The sequence below is a fragment of the Xenopus tropicalis genome, chromosome 4 (genome assembly GCF_000004195.4).
Source record: "Xenopus tropicalis strain Nigerian chromosome 4, UCB_Xtro_10.0, whole genome shotgun sequence".
In the NCBI taxonomy this organism is placed as follows: Eukaryota; Metazoa; Chordata; class Amphibia; order Anura; family Pipidae; genus Xenopus; species Xenopus tropicalis.
In genome coordinates, this window is record NC_030680.2 from 43069121 (window position 1) to 43096347 (window position 27227).

Consider the following 27227-nt stretch of genomic DNA (forward strand, 5'->3'; position numbering starts at 1 on the left):
CCAGTGCTCTTGAAGAACTTACACCTTCAGGGGAGAAAAAACCCCTGACGTTTCCATTAAGTCCTCACATGTTGACAGAAGGCAAAATGTAAAGTAGAAAGAAAACTACAAGGGCCATAAGACTTCAGCTCGTTTGTTTACCACCATCACCTCCTCCTTAGTATTTGCTTCTAATTCCTGCTTAATGAACAGACACACCTCTCCTCCATTTCTATTGCCCCTGTCCCTCCGAAACAATGTATAACCTCCAATATTAACTTCCCAGTGATTCATTCAACCACGTTTCAGCAACGTCAATCACATCATATTTCTGCTCCAAAGCCAGGCTCTCCCATTTTACCAGTCAGACTCCTTGCATTAGTAAACATACATTTAATACTGGTACCAGCGTGAGAATTTTGCAAAAACAACTTATGTTCCTCCCTGCCATTATCAGTATCTCGAAGCAAGTCTGCTTCCCCGGTTTCCCTTACTATGCCCACTACCTCATCTATCCTGTCTACCCCCCCACTTCTGGTTTAAAATCTCCTCCTACCCTCTAGCTATCTTCTCTCCCAAAGCAGCTGCACCATCATTGCCACTATTCTGTCAGCACTACTCATTCAGCCATTATTCTGTCAGCAAGCAGAATTTTTGTGCTGCATAATTTTTTTTTTTATTTTTTTTTTGGAAGCAACAAAGTACAGTTCGTTCCTAGCACTGTACAAATTTGCATCTTGCCTGTAACCAATATCAAACACTCCAGGATTAGCTGGTCAACTGCATGAAAAATAATTTGCAATGGTTTACTCCTGTAATGCAAAATTGTCCAATATTAGTAAATGGCCCTTTTTTCTCAAAAATTAAGATAAATTAAAGATTAAATACATGTCACATATTAACTACAATGATTTGGTTTTAAAAAGTTTGAAAGGTTTGTTTATATTGTTTTCTTACAGCTGGTGGATCATACTTTATGATTTCTCGTTCCCTTGGCCCAGAATTTGGAGGTGCTGTGGGTCTGTGCTTCTATTTGGGGACTACATTTGCAGGAGCTATGTATATTTTGGGAGCTATTGAGATACTTCTGGTAAGCGAATATCATCTTTAGGATTTTCTGCAAAGCATTTGTATATGTACGTAATAAAATGCATTTAAATATATAATCAATCCCAGATTCTCTCTGTACGAACTGATATAAGAAACCCGTAAATATTTATCTTTGATAAATTTGATGAATTAAAGTTCTAGGATCAACAAACACCACTCACCAAGGTGATATTTAAAGTATATTTAATGTTTGGAAATAAGTTATAGAAAATACATAGAAATTACCAGTTATTTAGCCAGTCAAAAACATTATTGGCAGCTTGCCAATATAATACAAAGTATGTATTTATTCATACGTTTTATGTTTTCTTTTCTTAAATATTTCTTATTCTGTTCATTATGCATAATCCTGTGCTTGCAAAAACAGCTTGCCAAGCATTATGCAAATTCTTTTTAGGCAGCTCATGCCTCAGTTATTCATTTCACTGTACCTGTCCTGTATGCACCTAGGTGTTGCATGGTTGCATTTTTTCTCCAAATGATCTTTATTTTACAGTATAAATTATAAGAAATAATAAAAATGTGTGTGTTTTGTACAGCTTGCTATGGTATAGGTTAATATGGTTGACACTGAACTGAAGCACACAAATCAGTCAGTTGTGAAGGGAAGGGACTGGGGTAAGAAAGGGGAAAAAAGCGGGGATATCGGTTCTCCTTGTTAGCAGAAAACTGCATCGGCTCAGGGTATCTGTGGCTGAGCATTCCATTCTCTGTCTTTGCACCGCTTGAGCAGAAGACTGAAAAGCTGAATTTAAACAAGAAAGTCAGCACTTTCACCCTACTCTACATGCCCCGGTAAGAGAGGTAGAGTTGACCATGTGGGGATTTTGGCCTTGAGATTTTCAATTGCAGATTGGAAAATTGATCTCAGGTAGCTAGAATTGTCATGTGAATTTATAATACCCATGTGAAATTTCAGATACCATTTCAGGGGGCGATCCACCCTAGGGCAAGGATTGGGGGTTACTTGGAGGAATACTGGATTTATTTTAGTTCACATGCAGAGTAGTCACCAAAGTGTTGCTTCTGCTTTAAAATATGACCCAGTATTTGTAAAGTAAACCAAACCAGGTCATCTCTAAACTAGGGTGTTGCAGTCTTTGACAGCATTGAGGTCCCCTGCTACAAGCATGGGCCTAGGTTTTCAGATTTTAAGATGATCTGGTATAGTAAGTCGAGATTGAAGGGGGTGGAATACATATGCATACTTTGGTTATGGGGTAATGTAAGTGATAATGATGGCCAATCCATGGCTTTGTAAGGGATACAATTTTACTGCCTGTGAGGTGTGTTCTTGGAGTAGGATATTATTAGGTTTGTGGTCTTTTAAAATAAAAGTAACATGGTACGTTTTATTGTGTCGTTTAACTCTCTATAATTCCACAATGTCCATCTAGCTTTGGCTTCAGTCATGTCTTCTCAGAAGAAAGGAGAAAAGGAAACCAAAAGAGGGGGGAGGGAAGAGGTGCATTTGTCTCCAGTGCAGTCAGATATGTGTTCAGACATGCTATACATGAGTGTAGAAAGTCATATGTACAATCACTTGTACAATATACTGAAATAACATATTATTTCCCTATCCCACCCGATATCATCTAGAAGCAGAGATACTACCTTAAACCGTTGTGTGATGTATATTGGCTTAGCTGTATAGATTGATGGCACCCTTTACTTGAAACCCTTGCTGTCTAGCTAGTCATTGACATGGGGTTTGGCTGGATACTTCATTGCATACATCATATTGTCACAGGGGGGTTTCTTGGCATTATAGAAGGTGGCTCTTTTCTTCTGTATCCCAGAAGAGAAGTCCAGTTACAATGACATTTCTTTTGCCATGAGATGTCCCCATTGCGCCTTGCAGCTGCCTAGGCTGCATCACAATCTTTATAGCTTAGCTAAGAACAGGTGTGGTGGGGCCCCTGGGGGTATAGCTTTTGTAGGGACTCCTGTGTGCCCGTTCCACCAACAAGTGGGGGGAGAAGATGGACTCCACCAGGTGATGCTTCAGCCACTCTGTAAAAGTTTTTGGGTCTTTTCCTTCCACCCCCTCTGGTAGGCCACCCACACTTTATTTCTTCTTTGGCAGGTCTCTGGGTCCTCTATATGTGCCACTGCTTGTTTAATTCAGACACAAAGTGGTAGCAATTGTCTTTCAGAGAGCTGATTCCAGATTCTGCTGCAGTGGTCTGTTCCCTGATGTCCTGCATGTCCTATCTCAGTATTGTCAGCTCAACAAAATGTCATCTGTATTGTTAGTAAAGGTGGACATCAGTGGTGCGGTGTGCTTTGGAGTAGGTTGTTTGGAGAAGAGGCACTTGTGAAAGGCCATGGTTACTCTTTATAAATATGTAAGAGGACACAATAGACAGATAGTGAGGTGTTTTTCTATGTTAAAAAATAAATAAATAAAAACGAAGGAGAAGGGGCCACTCCTATAAAAATCACAATGAGAGCAGTGTCTGCAATGCCCGATGTAATGACAGTAATGACTTTAAAGGAAAAGTTCAGTGTAAAAATTAAACTGGGTAAAACAGACTGTGTAAAATTAAAAAATATTTATAATATAGTTAGTCAAACCTATAAGCTGAAAGGCTGGAGTGAGCAGATGTCTAACAAAACCAAAATACTACTTCCTGCTTTCAGGTCTCTAACCTCTTATTAGATTCTAGATTTAATTTAGAAAAAAAAAAAAAAAAATTGATATCACTGTGTGAATTGTGTTACTTGATTCTTTAAGGAACAGTTCAGTGTAAAAATGAAACTGGGTAAAATAAACTGCGCAAAATAAATAATTTGTTATATACTTGTATGTATATCTTTTTTTATTGTTTTATTTTGTTATTGTGTAGTTTATTTTGGGTATTTGCTTAAGTTGTCACCTATAACATATCAATGATTGATGCTATTGTCTTTTTTGTGTCTTCATTCTTTTTAGATGTATATTGTTCCTGAGGCTGCCATCTTTCACTCTCCAAACACTCACGAAGACTCTAGTGCAAAGCTAAACAATATGCGTGTTTATGGCACAGTCTTTCTCACTTTGATGGCAATCATTGTGTTTGTTGGCGTTAAGTATGTGAACAAATTTGCATCTCTCTTCTTGGCTTGTGTGATTATTTCCATCCTGTCAATATATGCTGGATCCATCAAATCTATCTTTGATCCTCCTGTTTTTCCGTAAGTAAACCACAAAAAAAGAGCGTTGCAGTTTTCCAAACTTGTGAATTGTGAATTTTAAAGCGGAACTCCACCCAAACTCATTGTAGCTTTTTGAAAAGTAAACATAATTTCATGCAGCTTTAAAATATACATCAATTAAAAAATATGCAACCTTTTCATAATTTTTAATGTACTCATTTGGTATGGAACATTTCCCTAAGCCTAGCACCCTATTTTCCTTCTGATCTAGCTGATTACTTTTAGACTCTTTTTAGCAAGTAATGAAATACAGGCTTATTGAAAAATGCTCTTAGTACAAGTTGATCCAGGGACAGGTCCAATTTGCCATCTTTGAGTCAGGAAGAAATGTTTTTTCCCCTCTGAAGCAAGCCAGAGAGGCTTTAGAAGGATCAGTTAGCAGTTAGACAAGTATAAAATTAAAGGTTGATGGTGGACGTTTGTCTCTTTTTTTTAACCCTAGTTACTATATTAATTATTGGTATTGTTCAATTTTTTCTGTGTCAAGTGCAACATTAAGTAGATCTCCCTGAACATTAATTAATGTCTGGCATTGTACCGAGAGACGTTATTCAAAAAGGGATCCGTTCTCAGCCTGAAAACTATGGGCCTTTTAGTCTAACATCTGTGGTAAGAAAGCTTTTGGAAGGGGTAATAAGGGATAGGATACTTGAATACATTGCAAGTCACAATTCTATAAGTTGTGCCATCATGGCTTTATGCGTAACAGATTTTGCCAGACTAATTTAATTGCCTTTTCTGAGGAGGTACGCCGTATGCTTGATGCTGGGGTGGAAGTGGATGACATCTACTTGAACTTTGCTAAAGCATTTGATACAGTACCGCACACTGAAAGTACTGTTTCTATTTTTGCCGATTCTGGTAAGGCCTTACCTTGAGTATGCAGTACAGTTTTGGTTTCCAATAAATTTTTTTTTTTTTTTAACTGCTTTTTAATCAAGTTATTCTCCTAGTTCCATTGTTTTTAATGGGTCACACTAGCTAGCTCTGAGTTGGTGTAAAATAATGTTAATTTCATCATCATCATCATCATTTATTTATAGAGCGCCAGCAAATGAGGCAGCACCTCACATTACATTTAATCAAACAGGGATCTTAAAAAGTTTAGCAAATAAGGGTATATAGAGTAATAGGATCAGGGGCCCTGCTCGTAAGAGCTTATAATCTACAGTTTCTGAACTAAATGAAAATACACACCTAAAAATATCACCAGCTGTGCAATGAATTCTGCCTTCTGATCAAAAATAATGATGGACAACTTAGCGTGATAAATAGCAGTTTTTAGTATTTAGCCAGGTATTGTGCCATAGCAACAACGACAATATATGTATTAGGCATGCGCATTCAAAAATTTTCAACTTCCGTGTTTTAACAAAAAATTGAAGGATTTGTATTTGGTTCGGCCAGGAGCATTGAACCGAATTCTGGATTCGTGCATCCCTAATATATAAACATCTATATATTTCAGATTGTCCATTAATTTATATACATACATTCTTATTGAAGAGATTGTCCTTGTCCCGAATCTTTTTGCTACAATGTTTCAATATTTAGAAATTAATCGTCGTATCATCTTTTTCTCTGCACAGGATTTGCATGCTGGGCAATAGGACTCTTTCCAGAGATCGGTTTGAAATTTGTGCCAAAACTATCATTCTAGACAATGTAACAAAGCCTACAACATTATGGGAGCAGTTCTGTGGGTCCTCCAATTTTTCCACCAGTAGCTGTGATCAATATTTCCTTAAAAACAATGTAACTGAGATTGCTGGGATTCCAGGGGCTGCAAGTGGTATTTTAAAAGGTTAGTATTATAGTTTAAGTTTCATACTTCTTAATACAATGTAAATGCTCTGAGTGTGTACAATTATAGAATAGGATGCCAAGTTTTGTGGCCCTATGACATAAAGGTATAGGGCCCCATAGGTACTCAAATACCTTGACCATCTGTCAGTCCCTTTAGTCATCTGACGTTAATTCTTACTTTCCCCTGCTGAGCAGAATTGGTTTGTCTGCTTCACATGCAGACATGTGCTTTAAAGGAGCAGTTCAGTGTAAAAATAGACTGCGCAAAATAAAAAATGGAGAGGGAAGGGAAGGTGTCTAACATAATGGCCATAACGCTACTTTACAGCACTCTAAGCTGTTAGCAGTTAGTGACTTGAGGGGGTGGGGCATATGGGACATAATTGTTCAGTTAGTTTGTCCGCATGCACAAGTCACTGACCTAAGAGGTCAGAGGGCTAAAAGCAAGTATACTTTTGGCTTTTATGCTAGACATCTGGTCACTCCATTCATTATAGATTACATTTTCACCTAAATAACTATATTAAAAATATTTTTTCTATCCATTTTAACCAGTTTCATTTTTACACTGAACTGTTTCTTTAAGTCTCTCAGCACAAGGGCCACTGTAAGAATATCCATTAGTCTGAAATTAGTCTGTTATTTTGTGTTGTTTGTCCAAGAACTGTTTTGCTCTGGCCAATCTTCTATGAAATTTGCATTACTGATAATAACTGATGCTTTCATTTACATGTACAGTAGTATGCTTTATTGAATTCTGTTTAACTGTGCTAAATGCCTCTAAATAAATTGCTCCTTTGCCATATATATATGCCTATTTATTCTGGTTCAAAAAATGGTTGACGTCTATACCTCCAAGAGCAGTATTTGTTTAACATAATTATTATGTGATAATTATCATGTATTTATACAAAGAACTAGGGTAAAAGTACTGTAAGTGGAATATTTGGCCTTGAATTCTAAATTATGCAGTTTTCTGAAGCAGTGCTTTGGATGTGTACTGCTGGGAGTTTTTGATCTATTGCACCAAATCATTTGTGTTTTTGTGTATAAAATTTATGTTCATGATATGTGTTATGGAAAAAAAAAAATTAGGTTTCAGAATTTTTCTGAACTTTCTGGATAACAGGTTTCCGGATAAGGGATCCCATACCTGTACCACCATGGCCAAATGGGCTGGCAGTTAAAGGGCTAAACCCTTGCAGTTGTGGATTCTAGGATGATTGTGTCTGAGTTTTTTTTTATTTCATCTGACCTCCATGTAACATAGTAACATAGTAAGTTGGGTTGAAAAAAGACATATGTCCATCAAGTTCAACCATAATGCCTATATATAACCTGCCTAACTACTAGTTGATCCAGAGGAAGGCAAAAAACCCCATCTGAAGCCTCTCTAATTTGCCGCAGAGGGGAAAAAATTCCTTCCTGACTCCAAGATGGCAATCGGACCAGTCCCTGGATCAACTTGTACTAAGAGCTATCTCCCATAACTCTGTATTCCCTCACTTGCTAAGAATCCATCCAGCCCCTTCTTAAAGTTATATAATGTATCAGCCAGCACGACTGATTCGGGGAGGGAATTCCAGAACTTCACAGATCTCACTGTAAAAAATCCTTTCCGAATGTTTAAATGGAACCTCCCTTCTTCTAAACGAAGTGGGTGCCCTCGTGTCCGTTGGAAGGACCTACTGGTAAATAAAACATTAGAAAGGTTATTATATGATCCCTTTATATATTTATACATAGTTATCATGTCACCTCTTAAGCGCCTCTTCTCCAGTGTAAACAGACCCAACTTGGCCAGTCTTTCCCCATAACTGAGACTTACCATACCCTTTACCAGCTTAGTTGCCCTTCTCTGGACCCTCTCTAACTCAATAATGTCCCGTTTGAGCACTGGAGACCAGAACTGAACAGCATATTCTAGATGGGGCCTTACCAGCGCTCTGTAAAGGGGAAGAATAACCCCCTCCTCCCGTGAATCTATACCCCTTTTAATACAGCTCAAAACCTTGTTTGCCCTTGCAGCTGCTGCCTGGCATTGCTTGCTACAGCCAAGTTTATTATCTACAAGGACTCCAAGGTCCTTCTCCATTATGGATTTGCCTAGTGCAGTCCTATTAAGGGTATACGGGGCTTGCATATTTTTACATCCCAGGTGCATGACCTTACATTTATCCACATTAAATCTCATCTGCCACTTAGCTGCCCAGATTGCCAGTTGGTCAAGATCCTGCTGCAGGGATGTCACATCCTGGATAGAATTGACTGGTCTGCAGAGTTTTGTGTCATCTGCAAACACTGATACATTACTCATAATACCCTCCCCTAAGTCATTTATGAACAAATTAAACAAAAGTGGACCCAGTACAGAACCCTGAGGGACCCCACTGAGGACCTTATTCCAAGTAGAGAATGTACCATTAACAACCACCCTCTGTACCCGATCCTGTAGCCAGTTTTCTATCCATGTGCAAACGACTTCACTAAGACCAATAGACCTTAGCTTAGAAAGCAGTCGTTTGTGGGGAACGGTATCAAATGCTTTGGCAAAATCCAAATAGATTATATCTACTGCATCCCCACTGTCCAGCTTCTTACTTACCACATCATAAAAAGCAATTAAATTGGTCTGACATGACCTGTCCTTCATAAAGCCATTCTGATTACTGCTCATAATGGCATTCTCCACTACATAATTTTGAATGTGATCCCTTAACAAGCCTTCAAATAACTTGCCCACCACGGATGTCAAACTTACAGGCCTATAATTGCCAGGCTGAGATCTTACTCCCTTTTTAAATATGGGAATGACATTCGCCTTCTTCCAATCCCTAGGTACCATACCTGATGAAAGAGAGTCTGAGAATATCAGAAACAAGGGCCACTGCAATTCTGCCCCTAGCTCTCTCAGTACCCGAGGGTGTATTCCATCTGGCCCAGGTGCCTTGTTTACATTTATCGTGTGTAACCCTTTAAGCACCATATCCTGTGCCAACCACTGTGTAGTTGGAGCTGAGGCAACAGTGAAGCTATTGGGTGGGACTTGGCCCACTGGCTCCTCTACTGTATACACAGAAGAAAAGAACTGGTTAAGCACCTGCCTTTTCTGTATCCGCTGTAACCATATTGTTATTATAACTCAATGGGGCCACACCCTCAACCTGCATCTTTTTACTATTAATATACTTAAAAAACTTTTTGGGGTTAGTCTCTCACCAATGAGAGGCCTTTTAAAGTCCAAATTTCGGACATTTAAAAGTACGATTAAAAAAAATTCGGATTAAATCCGATAATTTCTGATGTTCGTCAAAAGACCGAAAATTTCTAATCATGGTCGTACGAAAATATTGTGGTGCCATCCGAAAGTTCCGAAATTTTTGTACCCGAACGATCATAAACGGCGCGAAAACCTTTCTGACTTTTGGAAGCCTCCCATAGGACGCAATGGCACTCTGCAGCTCCAACATGGCCAAAGGAAAGTCGCGATACCGAAGTTGAATGAATTCCAAACTTTCGTAGTCATTGCAACAAATACGATTTTGACACACAAATTGTCGCAAAGTACCAAAAAGTCGCGGAAATAAGCGAACAAAATCACAGAAAATACGAATTTTTCCCATTTGGACCCAATCGTATTTGTGGGCGCTGAGTACCCACATGCATTGGCTCTTGGGTGTCCGTTAGTGATAATGACCTGGGCTTGAAAAAACAGAAGAGCAGGTTTACTAAAGTGCAAGCACAAGTGTCATTGTGAATTTCTGATGCACATATATCTTATCGCCTATTATCTCATTCCTGCTACGTAAGTTGTCTCGCAAGGGTTACTAAAGATTATTGGCAGAATTGTCGCCAAATATAGTCAAAATTGTCAACTGGAAAGTGGCATTATGTGAAACTAAGGCAGAAACTGTATAGTGGGAGTGATATAAGGTTAGTTTTTAAACATGAGCAGTGAAAATAATGATTTTTGTAATACCTTGGCCTGCTTTATTAACTCTTACAGGCCTGTATCATGATAAAAGGGTTGCATGCCTTTATAGAAACTGGGTAAATACCAAGTTACTGAAATTAACTTTTGGTTACATTGCCCTCTTGGGAGTCAGGAAAGGTTGATTTATTTGGATTTGTTGCTTATTTTAGCAGGTTTTTTTGCATTTGGAATAGGTGTTGAATTGTTTGTGCTTGTAAAAGTTTCATATCACAGTGAAACTATTGAAACTGATTTTGACCACTCATTAGTGATTTTATTGCATTCTGTATTGTTCTTAAAGGGGTAGTTTAGCTTTAAGTTAACTTTTAGTACGTTTAAATATAACCAATTTTTCAGTTGGTTGGTCTTTTTTTTTTTTTAATAGTTTTTTAATTATTTGCCGCCGCCTTCTACCTCTTTCCAGCTTTCAGATGGGGATCACTGACCCCCAGCAGTCAGAAACTATTGCTCTGTGAGGCTACAATTTTGTTGTTATGGTTACCCTATATACTCGACTATAAGCCGAGGTACCTAATTTTACCTAAGAAAACTGGAAAAACTTATTGACTCGAGTATAAGCCGAGGGAAATGCAACCGCTACTGCTAAGTTTCAATTATCAAATAAATAACAGATAAATAAATAGATAACTTTAGGGAAAGAAAAATGCTACAGCAGCAGACAAAAGCAAATTTGGGAACGCTAAGGAAGCTGCCATACTAATTATTAAGTCCCACCACAGTACTACAATAGTAGTTACAAGGGTAAAATAATTCTTGATGCTGGACATGTTTAGGATGTTTTAGCTTAGCACCTGATTACATAACTAAGATACAATGCTGAAGTGAAACGTTTGACACTGTTTTTAGAAATCCCCTTTAAAACCACGTTTAAGTATATCCTTAAATATATCCTTGCACTCAATTTAGAATTCAGTAGAATGTGGTGTATTTTAAAAAGATGTTTTTTTCTAGGGGGTAATGAGCTTATTTTTTGTGGTTTTACCCCATATAAATGTAGTATAGTTTTCAATTTTGCAATATTTGAAGTGACTACCATGACCATTTGTATACAATATTTTGATTTTGGTGCATCTGCATGCCAGGTATTTTGGTAGTCCTGTTAATTCTGTATACAGGTACATCAAAACTGTTCAAAAGACCCCTGGCTGTTATATTTGTGGTGTTTTAGTTTGGGACTTAATGATGTGAGAGATTAGAAACTGTAAAATGCAAGCAGCGAGTTGATTTTTATGAAAAAACTTAGCAACCATTGCAGCTTGGTATTTGGAGTAGAAATTTACCTATTTTGGATATGTCGGAATGTGTACTTTACAAAAATATATAGTTCCCTACAAGTAAGCCAAGTGTTGGTAAGATTTTTAGACTTTAAATATAATGTGTGATAATTTCTTAAGCAGTGCTTTAAAAATGTCATTCTCCAATCTTCATAAAACTGTAAATATTTTGTTGCGTGTACCCCCCTGTTGTAAAAATATAAGGATATTATAATTCAAAGTAAGTTTTAACTTACTTAAAGGAAAACTATAGCCCTAGAATGAACCAACTGATTATTTCAGTTTATTTCAAGGCATCTCTTACCTTGAGCCATCAAATAATAATTTCTTGCCAGAAATAATGCAGCTCTAACTGTAATAGGAAGACGTGTGGGAGTAAAATACAGAACTTTCTCCATTAATTGGCTGATGTGACCTAACATGTATGTGTGCCCTTGGATTGTTTGTGTGTACTGGGAATTGTATAATCCCAGGGTGTGGCACATACTTCTAAGCAGGATTTTACATTTGAGCTGTTTTATGCAGTATATATTTTTTTTTTATAGAACTACATTAATCTGGGTTAAGGTTTTCCTTGAAGTTTAAAATGTATGTATATTTTTACTAGGTAAGCTAAATGATCCCACCAGGAAAAAGAGTATCACACACACACTGCTACATGCTTGCGCATAATGAATGGGTTATAGAATTCGCTCATTAGCAGATTTAAGTCATGGAGATCAAAATTACGGAAAGTTCCCTTATCCGGAAAAGCCCAGGTCTCAAGCATTCTGGATACATGTATACTAAGCCAAGTTTATAATTACTGTTCATATAATTTAACATTTAAATGTTGCTTAAATACAAGTTTTGGATTATTATGTTTTCCTTTAAAATTATGTGTTTGATTATTATAGATAATCTGTGGAGTAATTATTTACAGAAGGGGGAAATTCTGGAAAAATCTCAACTTTCTTCAGTTGATGAACTAGGATCCAAAAGTAATCTCCACCTGTATGTTCTGACAGACATCTCTGCTACATTCACTGTACTTGTGGGCATTTTTTTTCCTTCTGTCACTGGTGAGTATGATATACATAGGGGCTGATTTACTAAGACACGAATTCCGACCGAATTGGAAAAATTCCGATTGGAAAACGAACATTTTGCGACTTTTTCGTATTTTTTTCGATTTTTTCGGCGCCTTTACGACTTTTCGGAAATTATCGCGACTTTTTCGTTACCAATACGATTTGAGCAAAAAAAGCGAGTTTTTCGTAGCCATTCTGAAAGTTGCGATTTTTTTCGTAGCGTTAAAACTTGTGCGAAAAGTTGCGCTTTTTTCGTAGCGTTAAAACTTAAAAGGCGCGACGTTTTGCGCAAGTTTTAACGCTACGAAAAAATCGCAACTTTCGGAATGGCTACGAAAAACTCGCGTTTTTCCGCAAAAATCGTATTGGTAACGAAAAAGTCGCGATAATTTTCCGAAAAAATCGCAAAATACCGATCATTACGAAAAAAACGCAATCGGACGCATTCGGCCCGTTCGTGAGTAAGTAAATGGGCCCCATAGTCTCGTAAAATCTGTCTCTGTTGTCCAAACTAAATGTACCTTTGAAGGGGCAGTATACCAACCTGTTTAACATAAGTTAACATTCTTTTTGTTTGTTTTAATTTATGAAATAGCTGTTAAGGTAGTTAATCAAATCATCATTCTACAGACAAGTTTCCTGTTAAATTTGCAGAAAGGTTTAGTTGTATATAGAGTTTTTTTTATCTCTATTTAAACAAACAATGGGCGGGGGAGTGGTTAATAAAGGGAAAAAAAGCATTCATTTTCACAGTTCCTTAGGATTTTTAGGAACAACACAAATATTGAGACAGCTGATTTACTATGTTAGGAAATATCCCTGGTTATGAGTGGGTGTTTCTGTAGAGCACACAAGACCAGAGCATGACTTTTATGTCTCATTTTGATATTTCCAGTAGTGCTCTGAGACCTTCACAGATGACAAACAGCCCTTTGACAAATGTAAAAAGCCCATTATGGGTTTTCACAGAGGTTCCAATTTATGAGATTTACTAATGTGCCACTAATGTTTTATCAGATGTGAAAACTGGTACATGATTACCCAAAATGGTTGCTACGAATGTAATGGTTGCATTTTGTGTAACTCATTAATGGTGGCAGAAAGTTTTGCTCACCCACATTCAGGGAATATAATTAGGATTAATTTCAGATTAATTTGTATAATTAATTTTGTGGTTTACATTATTTTATTCAATGTGGACTGATGCACGCATTGTTCTGTGGGAAATTAGTCAAGCTTTTTTGCATATGTGCAAACTTTTCTTCCTTTTTTAAGAAAATCGTTAAATTTAGGGAACAATGGGTAATCATAACATTGCCATCAAAGGGCCAATGCCAATAATGACAATATTCTGAAGAATATTACAGATGCTATGTTTTGCCTATGCTGTATTGTGGCAGGGCACCCAGGTAATCAGTTTCTTTTATTTATATATAATAGTTAACAGTTCAAAAGCACCCACACTCCGTGTCAAGTAAATCACAATTCTTTAATCATACTTTTGTATTCAAAGTTTTGGCCCACATTAGGACCTTTAACAAGGGCAAAATGCAAGTGTAAATGTGACGGTTTTTTTTTCATCTAAGCCTCCCCCTTTTTAAAAAATGGTGCCAAAATATGATGCTATGCATTCCAGAGTTACACAGAAAGTCAATTGTATAAACATAACTTGAGTATTAAATGTGCAATATATTTTCTTACCACATGGTGTCACCGTTGAGCAAGTGAAGTGAATATTCCATTAAGTCCATCCATATAAACTTGTAAGTTTATACAAATTGCATAATTTGTTTCCAGAAATGACAGATATGCAATGTTAAAATAATGAAATGAAAAAATTCTGTTACTCTTAATTTACTCAACAGGCAACATATTACCCATTAATTTCTATTTGCAATTTATCTTTCTGTCTTTTCTAGACGATACACTGTGGAAAAAGGTTTACATTTAAAAAGCAATTCAGGACCAACTAGCCATTTAACCCACTAGGTGCTACACAGTTTAATTCATAAATCCAATAGGCCCCTCTTTTAAGCAAAGCCTTATCAAAATCTTCTCCATGGGCGCTGACAGGGAAATGCTCAACTGGCATACTATACACTTGAAAGCTGCAAGGCTATGCTTAGCCTCTGCCTAGTGTTTAGCCACTATCTGCTGGTCAATGTCCGTTTTTTATGTATAATCTAGCTAAGACAGAAAGGTCATTGGCAATGGATATAATGGGTCATATGTTGCCTGTTGCATTCACAGTGGTGGAATGCCATGTGAAATGTGCAAAAATGGAACTGGCATCTTATTTATATTTATATAAAATGAGAAAAAAAGCTTTACATTTTCATCCCATGTGATTGGGGGTGTTTATATATTTAATTGGGACTTTTTTTTTTTAGAATACCAGTGTTATACAGTATTATTCATAGAACTGCGTTTTCTCTACCTTGTTTTAAAGGGATTATATGCAACATGGTTTTTGGCTATTGTATCAATCATGAAAAATCTATAGCTTCTGTGTCTGACTCTTCTGTATTTGTGATGATTTATAGCTTTTTTTTTTGTGCAGGATGCAGTCTGTTGAATTTTTTAATCAAAAAGAAGGAAAAGTGTGACCAAAAATATTGCACCTCCCCTTCATAAATATCCAAGATTCAGTCCCCCAATAAAAATATAACCTTTATTAACAAGCCATGGCTAAAAAGTTCAAAATTAGAGTGCTGGGACGAACAAAAGAAAACTATTTAAAACTGCCAGTAAGCAGGGCTAACTTATTACAATTGCTTGTACCCTGAGGGGATCAATAAAAGGTTGATTAAATTGCTTGTTGTCTTTTTGAATGGTGGCATAATGTGAGTGGTAAATAAGGTGGTCTTAAAGCAAACAATACACTCATCAATGGTGAGTCTGTATACCACTAGTGATATGAAGCACCTAGTATACACTGGTGTGTCTGGGTGGTCATTAGGGGGTATAAATAACCAGCACATCACCCACAAGAAGTGACTCTGTGTATCTGGTAATCAAATATTACCAGAATGTCACTGGTTGGCTTTAAATAACCAACAACACACTCACCTCCTATTCGCGCATACATACTACCTCCCCCTCCCTCATTCTCCTTAGCAGTCACCTCTCGTTTGTAAGTTCAGAAGTGATGATCAATTATATGTAAATACCAGAGTTTACTATTAATGAGTAATGTAAGGTTTTTACATTCATCAGTGTATTCATGTCCAGATATTACATTTCCCCTCTTGTCTGCATTTATATATTATAGATCCATTAAAGAACTCATAAGCCAATGGCATGTCATAAGGATCTAATTAGGATAGTGTAGGGCAGTGTTGTCCAACTTCTGTGGTAGCGAGGGCCGGAATTTTTCCGGCCTACGTGGTGGAGGGCTGATAATGGAAGTACAGCAAAAACCTGCCTGGCTCTGCTTCCCTACCCTGCCTGTCTTTGCTATACTCTGCCTGCCCTATGCTGCCTGTGTGTGCTATACTCTACCTGCCCTATGCTGCCTGTGTGTGTCATACTCTGCCTGCCCTACCCTGCTTATGTGTGCACACACAGGTAGCATAGGGCAGGCAGATTATGGCACACACAGGCAGCATACAGTGACACACTGGCACTGCCCCTACAGTCTGCACAATAACTATATATTAAAAAACTTTTTAATTGCAGTACCACCTCAGTATATGTTCTTTTTATAGTGTGCAGGGTTTATTTGTGGGTTTCTACTGCTCCTACAGTCTGTCTGAGGTGTGAACAGGTGAACAATGTGGGACTGCCTAAGCCTGAGGTGTGAACAATGCAGAGGGTGAACAATGTAGGCATTACAAGGTGGAAACAACACAGGGGATTACATTTTTAAACACTACAGAGGGTTTACAGCCTGAATCTGAGGTGTGAACCATGCAGGGAGCCAGTTAATCTCAGTACTGATACCATTTAAAGCTTACACAAAGGTAAGCCATCAAAGCAGCCATACAGGTGGGGGCCACACAGGGGGTTACGGGCCGCAAGTTGGACAGCTTTGGTGTAGGGTTAATAGGTAAAAATAACGTGAAGTGTGACAATACATGGATTGTGAAATAAAATTGTGTAACGTGATCATTTGAATTTGTAATATTATGTGACTAACTACTGAAATCAATGTTTAATATATATGTAAGTGGATTTTTTTTCCTTCCTCTCTTCCCCCTTTTTTCCCTTCTTTCCTTCTTTTTACTCCTCCCTTTTTCTCTTCCTTTCTCTCTTCCTCCTAGACATGTCTTTCTTATGTTTTAGCAGATCTGGCATACAATTTGTTTTTTTTTAATATTTTTTTAACAATTTTTTTTTTTTCAGGTATCATGGCTGGAAGTAATCGGTCAGGGGATCTGCGGGATGCCCAGAAATCCATTCCTGTAGGAACCATACTTGCTATTATCACCACCTCATTTATTTGTATCCTTTTTTGCATGAGACATAAATCATTTGATTCTCATAATGTTGTCCTTCTAATTTGGAAGAGTATGCATATATATACGTTATGTGACTTTTTTTTAAGTGACAACATTTGGTAATTAATTATTTTTTACTTGATCTTTTTGAACATGCCTTGACATAGCTTTTCAGATTTTAGCACTGTTGTTCTGTTTGGCGCTTGCATTGAAGGAGTGGTTTTGCGTGACAAGTAAGAATGTATTTATAAAATGGGGAGTGTTTACTTAGTTGTACTGCTGTAAGGTCATGTTCCTAGAAGAACCCTTAAAGACCATTGACAAGGAACAAGAAGCTTTTTGTTATTTTTACTACACACAATCGCAGTTTTTAACAAATCATTTACAATATTTGCATATGCTATTGACATACAATCCGGTATGTTTTTTACCCACACTGCAGCATTATTTTCTGCTACTTGCTAATGTGGATAAAAATATGGTTTTTATTGTATAAATGTGTGTGCAAAAGTTCAATATTTCTAGTGTGGAAAGTGTACACGTGGGATTCATGTAAAAAATACACATCATCTTAGCAATTTGAGTAAGCGTTCATCTAAAGTCACTTCCACAACTGGGGTGGCACAGCACCTAAATACCGTCAGAGAACAGTAGAGATCCCCCTGTCACTGCTGCTAATGCTATTCAAGAGTGCTGTGTGTGCAGCATATGTAGTGGTGACTTACTTGAGCGTTTTTGAGTCACCATTGTGTATTTCACAAACAGCACATCTCATTTATTAACATTATAAGTGGTGATAGGCAGACAGAAGCTTGTATACCCACAGTGTTCTCTGCAGGAATGTCAGATAGTGTGTTTTGTTAATGCATCTACATCCAACAGTCAATGTATTTCAGCAGGCAGTGTTACATTCTAACAGGTGTGTCGTGTCAGATGACAAAGCCTTCATGTAATTCACACATAAAAAAGGTTTTCTATCATTTTATATTTTGATCCATGCATTTACATCCGACTTGTAGGATGTGTTTTATCAATCCGACACCATCCTACAAAATCTTTTGTGGAGTTTAGCCCTTTAAGCTAACTGTTCTCTATTGTACCACCTGGATTTTAACATTCTTTAAAGCTAGGAGAGCAGTGATATTAGAAACCACTACACAGTCTGTTACAGGGAAGATACATGACTACCCAAAATATTCTTGATATGTAAGTCTTCTTGTGGAGCTTTGAGTGTTTTGTGTTTTTGTTACCTAATTTCCTCTTATCCACTCCTTTATTCCATATGAAATGTGTTAGTCTCAATCGCTCCTAAGCATAGATGGAAGCTTATCCTGCTTTAGCACATGTACTAATATCACATAGTATTTTTTTGTCAGAATATGATTAGTATTTATTAAGTGCAAAAAAAAAAGAACTTGCGAGTTTCTATCGAAGTCAAGGGGAATTGTCAAAGGCAAAGCAAAGCTATATTCTCGGACATATAAGTTTTATATATATTTATACATTTTTTTATATTATTGAATTTTATAAATTCAAGATATTCAAGTTTTTTCATTTGAAAGCGTGAATAATTCAATATGCGATTTTATTGTATTTAAAAAAAATACTCTAATTCTCGAACTCAAATTCACAAACTCAAAAATGTATAAATAATCCCTTTTGTGTACATCAAGAATATGATGGTTCTGTAATTGTCATTGGCCATGTTTTCATATTTCTGAGGTATAAATGATTTTTTTTTTGTATGGTTCATTTTTTTTTTATGGTCTTTTGGGGGGAATTTAGAAAAGTGGTGATATTGAGGCAAAACAAAAGAGAGAGATTTGTCAGATTTACCACCTTATTCACAAACCTCTATCTCCACAGATTTTTTTCTTTTAAACAGACAGTTTTTAGATTCTGTCTTTTACACTCCATTTTACACACTTTTTTTGTGAATTTAACTTCAGCTCTTTCTTATCTTGTCAGTCCGCCATCAAGTGGCTCTCAGCTCTACCTGTGCCTTGTACTAATGATTCTGCCTTTCAGAAAAGAGAGTCCCTGCTGCTTTTGAAGGCCAATCCTTTTATCCCTATTAAGAGTTAAACCTTCTGCAAATCCCCCCAAAAAATTTTTATGATTTTGTCTGGGGGAAATGCAGTCTTCCTATGTAGCAAAATTACTCTCTTTTTAAAGCCAGAAGCATTAATAAAGTTGCAATATAATTATTATAGAGCCACCAAGTATCTCCTTTCCTTTCTTGTGGTCTCTTGTAGGAGTACCACTTCACATTCATTTGCCTAATACTGTGAGACCTATCTGCCTCTCAAGATCAAAAAGATCTGCTGTAGTTACCACGTCTCCCATGAGCTTCCCTTGTTTGTGTTTACCCACTTTTTGTGAGTTACTTCTGTGTGCATAAAATCCATCTTGTTGAGAGGGGAGCATCAACATCAGCCATTGAGTGGTATACTGCAGGAGTGATTTGTAGGACAATTAAATATGCCAGCTGGCACCACCTTAGGACTCCCCCTCTAGCTTGTGTGCCTGATTGAGGTGGAGAAAGAGAGGAAGCATGCATGATCTTTTTGCTTCCTCTGGACCATGCCTGAGAGAAAATGCCACAGATCCAGGTGATTTTTAATCTGGGGGTTTTTGCCTGTGTGCAAAAAAATATGGCTCTGCCCAACGGATATACTTGAGCTCTAAAGAGTTGCAGGCATATTTTTCTCACCATACACACACCTCCATTGCATAGTATTTCTTAAATTATTCTATCCCGATACCGGAAATGGCATATGGTGAAAGACATTAGTAAGCTGTAAAAAATTAATTTATCCCTTTTCTCAATCCCATATTTATTTTGTAAAAGCTCAAGGGTTTCATATACGAGTAGTTCTATTCCTAGAAATCTAGTTGGAATTGAGTTCCCATAGTCATCCACAATTTCTCTGAGGTGAACACCTCCATGACTGTGGGTGGCATGTTGAGCAAGGAGAAATGTGCCTAGTATTTATTTTGAACCCATAATTTTCACATCTGTTACCCTGTCTTGGTCATTTCTAATGTTTGGGGCGTTTTCTACTGTGTAATGTTTTCTGCCCATATGAATTAGGAAAGGTTGCTTGGAAAGACACACAATCTTTTTGTAAATGCTCAAATATTTGTTTTGCTAGGTGGTTACAATTGCTATTACTTTTATAATAACAACCCAGAACAAATGACACATTGTGAAGTAAAAAACATCTTTGTAACCGTTACCAAACATCAATTCATATTTGTAGTAAAGCATACTCAGACACATCTGACCAACAAAGACTAAATTTCAAGAAAGCAAACTTTATAGCACCCCAGAAACATTACTTTAGCAGGTAGATTGGGATAGAAGGTTTTTAGCTAAAACATGAAATGGTTTAAAATTATATCAAACCATTTACTGTTCTCAATATAATGCCTTAAGAAATAACATAAATATATCAGGCCAATAAACACAAGTTTTGTTTCTTTTTCTATGCTTTGGGCATTAAACTGTTCAGCAGACATCTGGTGTTTATATTGCCTTTATATGTAAAAATCAAATCCAGTTTAGAAAACTTTGATGTTTGGCGTAAAAAGATGTCTTTACCTATCTTGGATTTGTGTACTTTGCAAATATTTATGGTTTTGTGGAGGTCTTTGTACAGTTAGGGAGTCTTACAACAGTACATACCACATACTTTAGTAAATCTATGCATGTTGGACGTCATACTGTTCAGTAAACCCCTGGTGTTCATTTTTAGGGTAATATGCTAGTGTATATAAAAAATTGTGATAATTGTAAATTGCTGCAAATTACAACATTTTTCAGTGATTTTCAGAAATGCCATCAAAACTGGTAAGTTTAGAAAAGCTTTACAGTTTGGTAGTTTGGAGTAGGAAGAAATGATTACCTGTTTTGGATTTTTCAGAATGTGTCACCTTACTTTTTTGCAGTTTTTACCACACATAAAATTGCTGTTTAAATGTAAACAATCAAAATAGTATGCACAAGGTATACAGTGGAGGAAATAATTATTTGACCCCTCACTGATTTTGTAAGTTTGTCCAATGACAAAGAAATGAAAAGTCTCAGAACAGTATCATTTCAATGGTAGGTTTATTTTAACAGTGGCAGATAGCACATCAAAAGTAAAATCGAAAAAATAACTTTAAATAAAAGATAGCAACTGATTTGCATTTCATTGAGTGAAATAAGTTTTTGAACCCTCTAACAAAAAAAAGACTTAATACTTAGTGGAAAAACCCTTGTTTGCAAGCACAGAGGTCAAACGTTTCTTGTAATTGATGACCACATTTGCGCACATTTTAGGAGGAATGTTGGTCCACTCCTCTTTGCAGATCATCTCTAAATCCCTAAGGTTTCGAGGCTGTCTCTGTGCAACTCTGAGCTTGAGCTCCCTCCATAGGTTTTCTATTGGATTAAGGTCCGGAGACTGACTAGGCCACGCCATGACCTTAATGTGCTTCTTCTTGAGCCACTCCTTTGTTGCCTTTGCTGTATGTTTTGGGTCATTGTCGTGCTGGAACACCCATCCACGACCCATTTTCAGTTTCCTGGCAGAGGGAAGGAGGTTGTCGTTCAGGATTTCACGATACATGGCTCCGTCCATTTTCCCGTTAATGCGAATAAGTTGTCCTGTGCCCTTAGCAGAAAAACACCCCCAAAGCAAAATGTTTCCACCCCCATGCTTGACGGTGTTTTGGGGGTCATAGGCAGCATTTTTCTTCCTCCAAACACAGCGAGTTGAGTTAATGCCAAAGAGCTCTATTTTGGTCTCATCAGACCACAGCACCTTCTCCCAGTCACTCACAGAATCATTCAGGTGTTCATTGGCAAACTTGAGACGGGCCTGCACATGTGTCTTCTTGAGCAGGGGGACCTTGCGAGCCCTGCAGGATTTTAATCCATTGCGGTGTAATGTGTTTCCAATGGTTTTCTTGGTGACTGTGGTCCCTGCTAATTTGAGGTCATTAACTAACTCCTCCCGTGTAGTTCTAGGATGCTTTTTCACCTTTCTCAGAATCATTGACACCCCACGAGGTGAGATCTTGCGTGGAGTCCCAGAGCGAGGTCGATTGATGGTCATTTTGTGCTCCTTCCATTTTTGAACAATCGCACCAACAGTTGTCACCTTCTCTCCCAGCTTCTTGCTAATGGTTTTGTAGCCCATTCCAGCCTTGTGCAGGTCTACAATTTTGTCTCTGACATCCTTGGACAGCTCTTTGGTCTTTCCCATGTTGGAGAGTTTGGAGTCTGCTTGATTGATTGATTCTGTGGACAGGTGTCTTTTATACAGGTGACTAGTTAAGACAGGTGTCCTTAATGAGGTTGACTAATTGAGTAGAAGTGTCTAACCACTCTGTGGGAGCCAGAACTCTTAATGGTTGGTAGGGGTTCAAAAACTTATTTCACTCAATGAAATGCAAATCAGTTGCTATCTTTTATTTAAAGTTATTTTTTCGATTTTCCTTTTGATGTGCTATCTGCCACTGTTAAAATAAACCTACCATTGAAATGATACTGTTCTGAGACTTTTCATTTCTTTGTCATTGGACAAACTTACAAAATCAGTGAGGGGTCAAATAATTATTTCCTCTGTATTTTGGGGTCTAGACATGCCACATACTTGAATAAACCTATGTGCACTGGTCATCAAACCTGTAGGCGATAAGATGCTGCAAATTGGAATGTTGCAGGTCATTTTTAGAAATGTCATTAAACTTACCATCTTTAGGAATGCTTTGTGGTTTTGGTACTTTGGAATAGAAAGACTTGTACCCATTTTGGATTCAGGGGGATTTGTACTTTCCAAGTATATATTGCTTTCTATGGTGAACCTACTTTTTATGGGGTATCTTCATCTTGGGGCCCATAAATGGGGCCCAAAAACCTATACACATTGGGAATCAAATTGTTCAGTGGACTCTTGGGGTTTATATTTGGAATGTTTTATTTTGGTACCTAATGGTGTGTGAGATCCTGCAGAGTGGAAGCTATAAGGTGATTTTTGGATACATCCTCAAAATTGCCCATTTTAAAACTAAAGTGGAATCCACCTTATTAATAGCCTGTGTCTGTCTCAGAAAGAAAAAAAAAATTACCATGAATACAGTATATAATCATCAATTATAAATATAGTTGTAATGCAAAATGAGAAAAACCTATACATCATATCAATGCATTGTCTATTTTTTTTTAGATATGGAGATGCAGTGAACAAAAATTTGGTTGTGGGGACACTGTCTTGGCCTTCTCCATGGGTTATTGTCATCGGTTCATTTTTTTCAACTTGTGGGGCTGGATTGCAGAGCTTAACAGGAGCTCCACGGTTACTACAAGCAATTGCAAATGACAATATTATTCCATTCCTGAGGGTATGTAAGCTTGGAAAAATATACATTATAGCTATTATAAAATGTTTACAAAATAACTGCAGCAAGGTATACATAGATAAAACAGATATTAGGTTGTCCAGAAAAAAACAATGCTGGTATTTGTGATTGAGCATAGGAGGATATTTTGGTTAGAAGGATGAATGGATCAAATGTCATATTGTTTTAGAAGTTTTCTAGAGACTTTAGTCAACACAGGTCTCTAAGAGCTTTATTGAATCAAAATATCAAAGTTTTAACTATGGGCTTACAGTTTCAAAAGAGCCTGCAGTTCTGAGACATTTGTGCATTTTGCCACCACACCCTGAATGTGTACTTTTCAAAAATATATGATTTCCTGGTTCCAGTATTTTTGGCTTTGGAATCTAAAGTATGCGGTATTCTGCTGTAGTGCTTTGAAAATTTGGTAATTTACTGCTGGGAGTTTTTGATCTATAGAAGTCAGAAATCTCCATAAAACTATACATATCAGGTATTGGCATGTTCGGGAGACATGGGGCTTTCCAAATCGGTTGAATTTTTGTCCATAAAATAAAATGTTTCTGGTATAAATCCCTATATCATGAAAAATAGCTTTTTTTTTATTTATTTTTTTTTGTATTTCAAGCTCTAAATCTTGTTCCAGAAGTGGAAATACAGAAAAACTCAGGCAGATTTGGAAAGCTCAGGTTCTCCTGAAAAAAACAATATATAGTTTGCCTACCTAAACCTAACCCTTCCCCCAGTAAAAGCCCCTAAATTGAGAGAGCACAGAATGTTTACAAAACGTCTGGCACTGAGGGGAACCGAAATGTCAAATTCTGCTGGCACTTAAAGGGTTAATGCCCTTTTTCATACAAGACAGCACTTTATTTGCTTTTGTAGCCACTGAATGACACTGCCTGGAATTAGACAATTTGAATATTGAAGCCAGGTTATATGTACATATAATTTCTACTTTAGACAATTATAATACCTTGTAATATTTCAAAAAGTCTCAATCTATAAAAAAAAAAATATAAATGTATTTGTAAAACTCCTGGTAATTGCTGAATTAATTAGGTCTTGCAGCTGGATAATTAATGGCGTGTATTAATTGGTGGTTTTACCTATAAATACTTTGTCATTTCTAAAAAATGTTATCCTATGATTAAATGCCCCAGTTTTAGGCACAAAACGTGTAAGGCTTTTCTGTGTTTCAGACGGTTTTTCTTTAGATAAAAAAATCTTTTAACTGCACCGCATTGTTTTTTGGTTCAGTTTGTGCCTTACTCCAACATGAAGTAAATACTATTTCAAATTACCTTAGGGCTAAAGGCTTTTGGCTTGTGCACCTGAACCCTTCACTAATATTTTTGGTGAGTTCAACCTAAGTATACATAGCTGAGTGGAAACAACCAGAGAGAAAGGTCTTCATTCCTAGAAAATTCTAAAATAGATTTCCAGTATCTGATGAGTTTTACAAGAAATGGAATAAATCACCAAAAGCTGATTCTGCAGTCAGGCTTTCATGCTATTCACTCTCCACAGAGGATGTGATTGCTGTCATGGACTCAATGGACAAGTGCATGGAAAACTGAAAAGGGTTTTTGTCAGTGCAACTATTCTACGGCTGGCTATAGCCTCTGCAGGTTTAGTTTTGACAGCCAAAAATTGGGCCCAAGAGTTTCTCAAACTCAGACAGCAGAGGATTGTTTCAAGCTGCTTGGCCTCATGGTCTTGGCCCCAGAAGCAATTCCATATCCTCCTTTTTATCTCTGCCACCTGTAGAGGACCTTCCTGATGGCCTGGAAAAAAACACCAGACCCTCTCCCAGTTAACGCAGATAGATGATGCTACCAAGACACAGTGCTCTGGTGGACAAAGCCTAACAGGCTCCACCAGATTGGTTAGCATGTTATGGGCAGTAGAGAATAACACTACTCTAGAGCAGATTTGCAAGACCTTCACATAATTTTACAAGGTTCATACCTTTGTCTCCTGCCGAAGCAGCTATTTAAAGAACATACTGCTGGCAGTAGTTCCATGTTCTTAATCCCTCCCTTTCTGGGTATAGAAGGCTAGTAAACTCCATTCCCAAAACATGTTTAACCTGAGCATAAATCAAAATGTGTTTGCGGCCAGTGCCATAACTGCAAATAGCCTGTTTATTTCCACCAAAAGAATTCAGATTCCTAGGCAAGCACAGTAGAAACAACTGTCCTGGGTTCTTTGGAGGTCCCTCCAAAAAGAAGAATAGTGCTTAAGTAGAGTCTGATGCCCATAGGCCGAAAGATGGAAGACATGTTTAGAAAAATATGCTAAGACAACACACAGCTAGAGTACAAACTCCAAAAGCCTACAGTGGCACCAGCCATTTCAATTACCATCAAATAGTGATGTGCTAACCCACCTGCTCTAACCTGACCTGGCAACCTGTAGGTACCCTCCAGTCTCTGATGCCATGAGGGGGTGGTAAGAGCAGATTTGAGATTATAAATACAGGTCAGGTTTAATCCACACAGGTCCTGCAAAAATGTTGCTGCTAGTGGGTTAGCAGTTAGGGTGAGTACAGTTATTGATAACTTAAAGGTGAACACCAAAAATGAAAGTGTTTTTAAAGTTATATAAATATAATTTACTGTTGCAATACAAAGGTAACAATTGTGTCCTTCAGAAACACTACTTTTTTGCTAATTAAAAACTTGTAAATTGTAAAAACCTTGCCTATTATGCTCAAATAAAGAACTGTTAGGCTGGTGTTAATGCATAAATTTTGACATTTCTGAATTTTAACCCATTTTCTCTCCAGGTATTTGGACAGGGAAAAGTAAATGGTGAGCCAACCTGGGCCCTTCTACTGACTGCTTTCATAGCAGAGTTAGGAATTCTGATTGCTTCACTGGACATGGTGGCACCAATCTTATCAATGTAAAAAAGTTTGACCTTCTTTAAATCTAACCCATGTACTAAAAATGTGTTAAGAGTGCTAATACATTATGAAGTGAAAAATGAAGGTTTCTAGGCTATTTTGCCCTGCATCATCTTTCACCTTGCATCATCTTTCACCTTGCATCTTATTTTACTTTACAATGCATAAAATTGTGTCCTTTTGGGAGCTTTAGTCAAATTGTATAGATACATAGCATGAAAAACCAACACTCCTTAGTTAAATCAAACTTGTCAGAACTTTTATTTTATATCATTATGCATCCAGCGTTCATTCGCCCTTGGGACCTTTTTTAAAGATAGTGTAAAAGTGAACATTTAAGTAAACTACAGTAGTCACACCACTATTACATCATAAAATGCTAAAACCCATCACACAAGTTGCATATCTTTGACAGCTAAATTGGTGAACATCCAATAAACTCTTACAATTCAACAGAGCAAATAGAGCAATTGTATTTGAGTATTTAATTGATCTACATACAATGTTGCAATGTGTTTAGTGGATGTCTATAGCGCTACAAGATAGGATAACTGTTATTACTACTAACTGCAAAACATATTATGGGTAGTGGTAACACAACATGTTTCGGGTCAATACCCTTTATCAAGTGTATGTTTTGCAGCAAACCTGCTGAAGCTTTTTTCCTATTTTTTGGATTTCTACAACTGTAAATATAAAATGTCTGTTTTGATACTAAAGTCATACTGGTGTGTTCTTTTTCAGAACATATAATTGTATGTATATCTATGTATGTATATCTTTATTTATAAAGCGCTACTTATGTACGCAGCGCTGTACAGTAGAATACATTAATACAAACAGGGTGTTAAAGATAATGGATAAATACAAAGTACAACAATAAATACAAATAAATACAAGGTACAGTTGCAATAAGAGTCAGAAACACAAGATGAAGGAGGTCCCTGCCCCGTAGAGCTTACAATCTATATGGGAGGGGTAACTAACAGACACAAATGGGCAAATATAATTTGACAGGGTTAGACAAAAGAAAAATCATGTTTTTTATTGCAGTGC

General features: G+C 37.1%; 1 protein-coding gene across 1 annotated transcript in view; it reads left to right on the forward strand.

Annotated features, from left to right (window-relative positions):
* The window catches only part of slc12a4 (solute carrier family 12 (potassium/chloride transporter), member 4), an 86854-nt gene that overhangs the window by 22089 nt on the left and 37538 nt on the right, over positions 1-27227 (forward strand). The window contains exons 6-13 of the mRNA XM_002942670.5: positions 939-1069; positions 4025-4266; positions 5877-6091; positions 12258-12422; positions 16776-16874; positions 17046-17103; positions 23089-23263; positions 26052-26170. Of these exons, the coding sequence (XP_002942716.1) occupies positions 939-1069; positions 4025-4266; positions 5877-6091; positions 12258-12422; positions 16776-16874; positions 17046-17103; positions 23089-23263; positions 26052-26170 (1204 nt within the window). The remainder of the gene's footprint in view (positions 1-938; positions 1070-4024; positions 4267-5876; positions 6092-12257; positions 12423-16775; positions 16875-17045; positions 17104-23088; positions 23264-26051; positions 26171-27227) is intronic.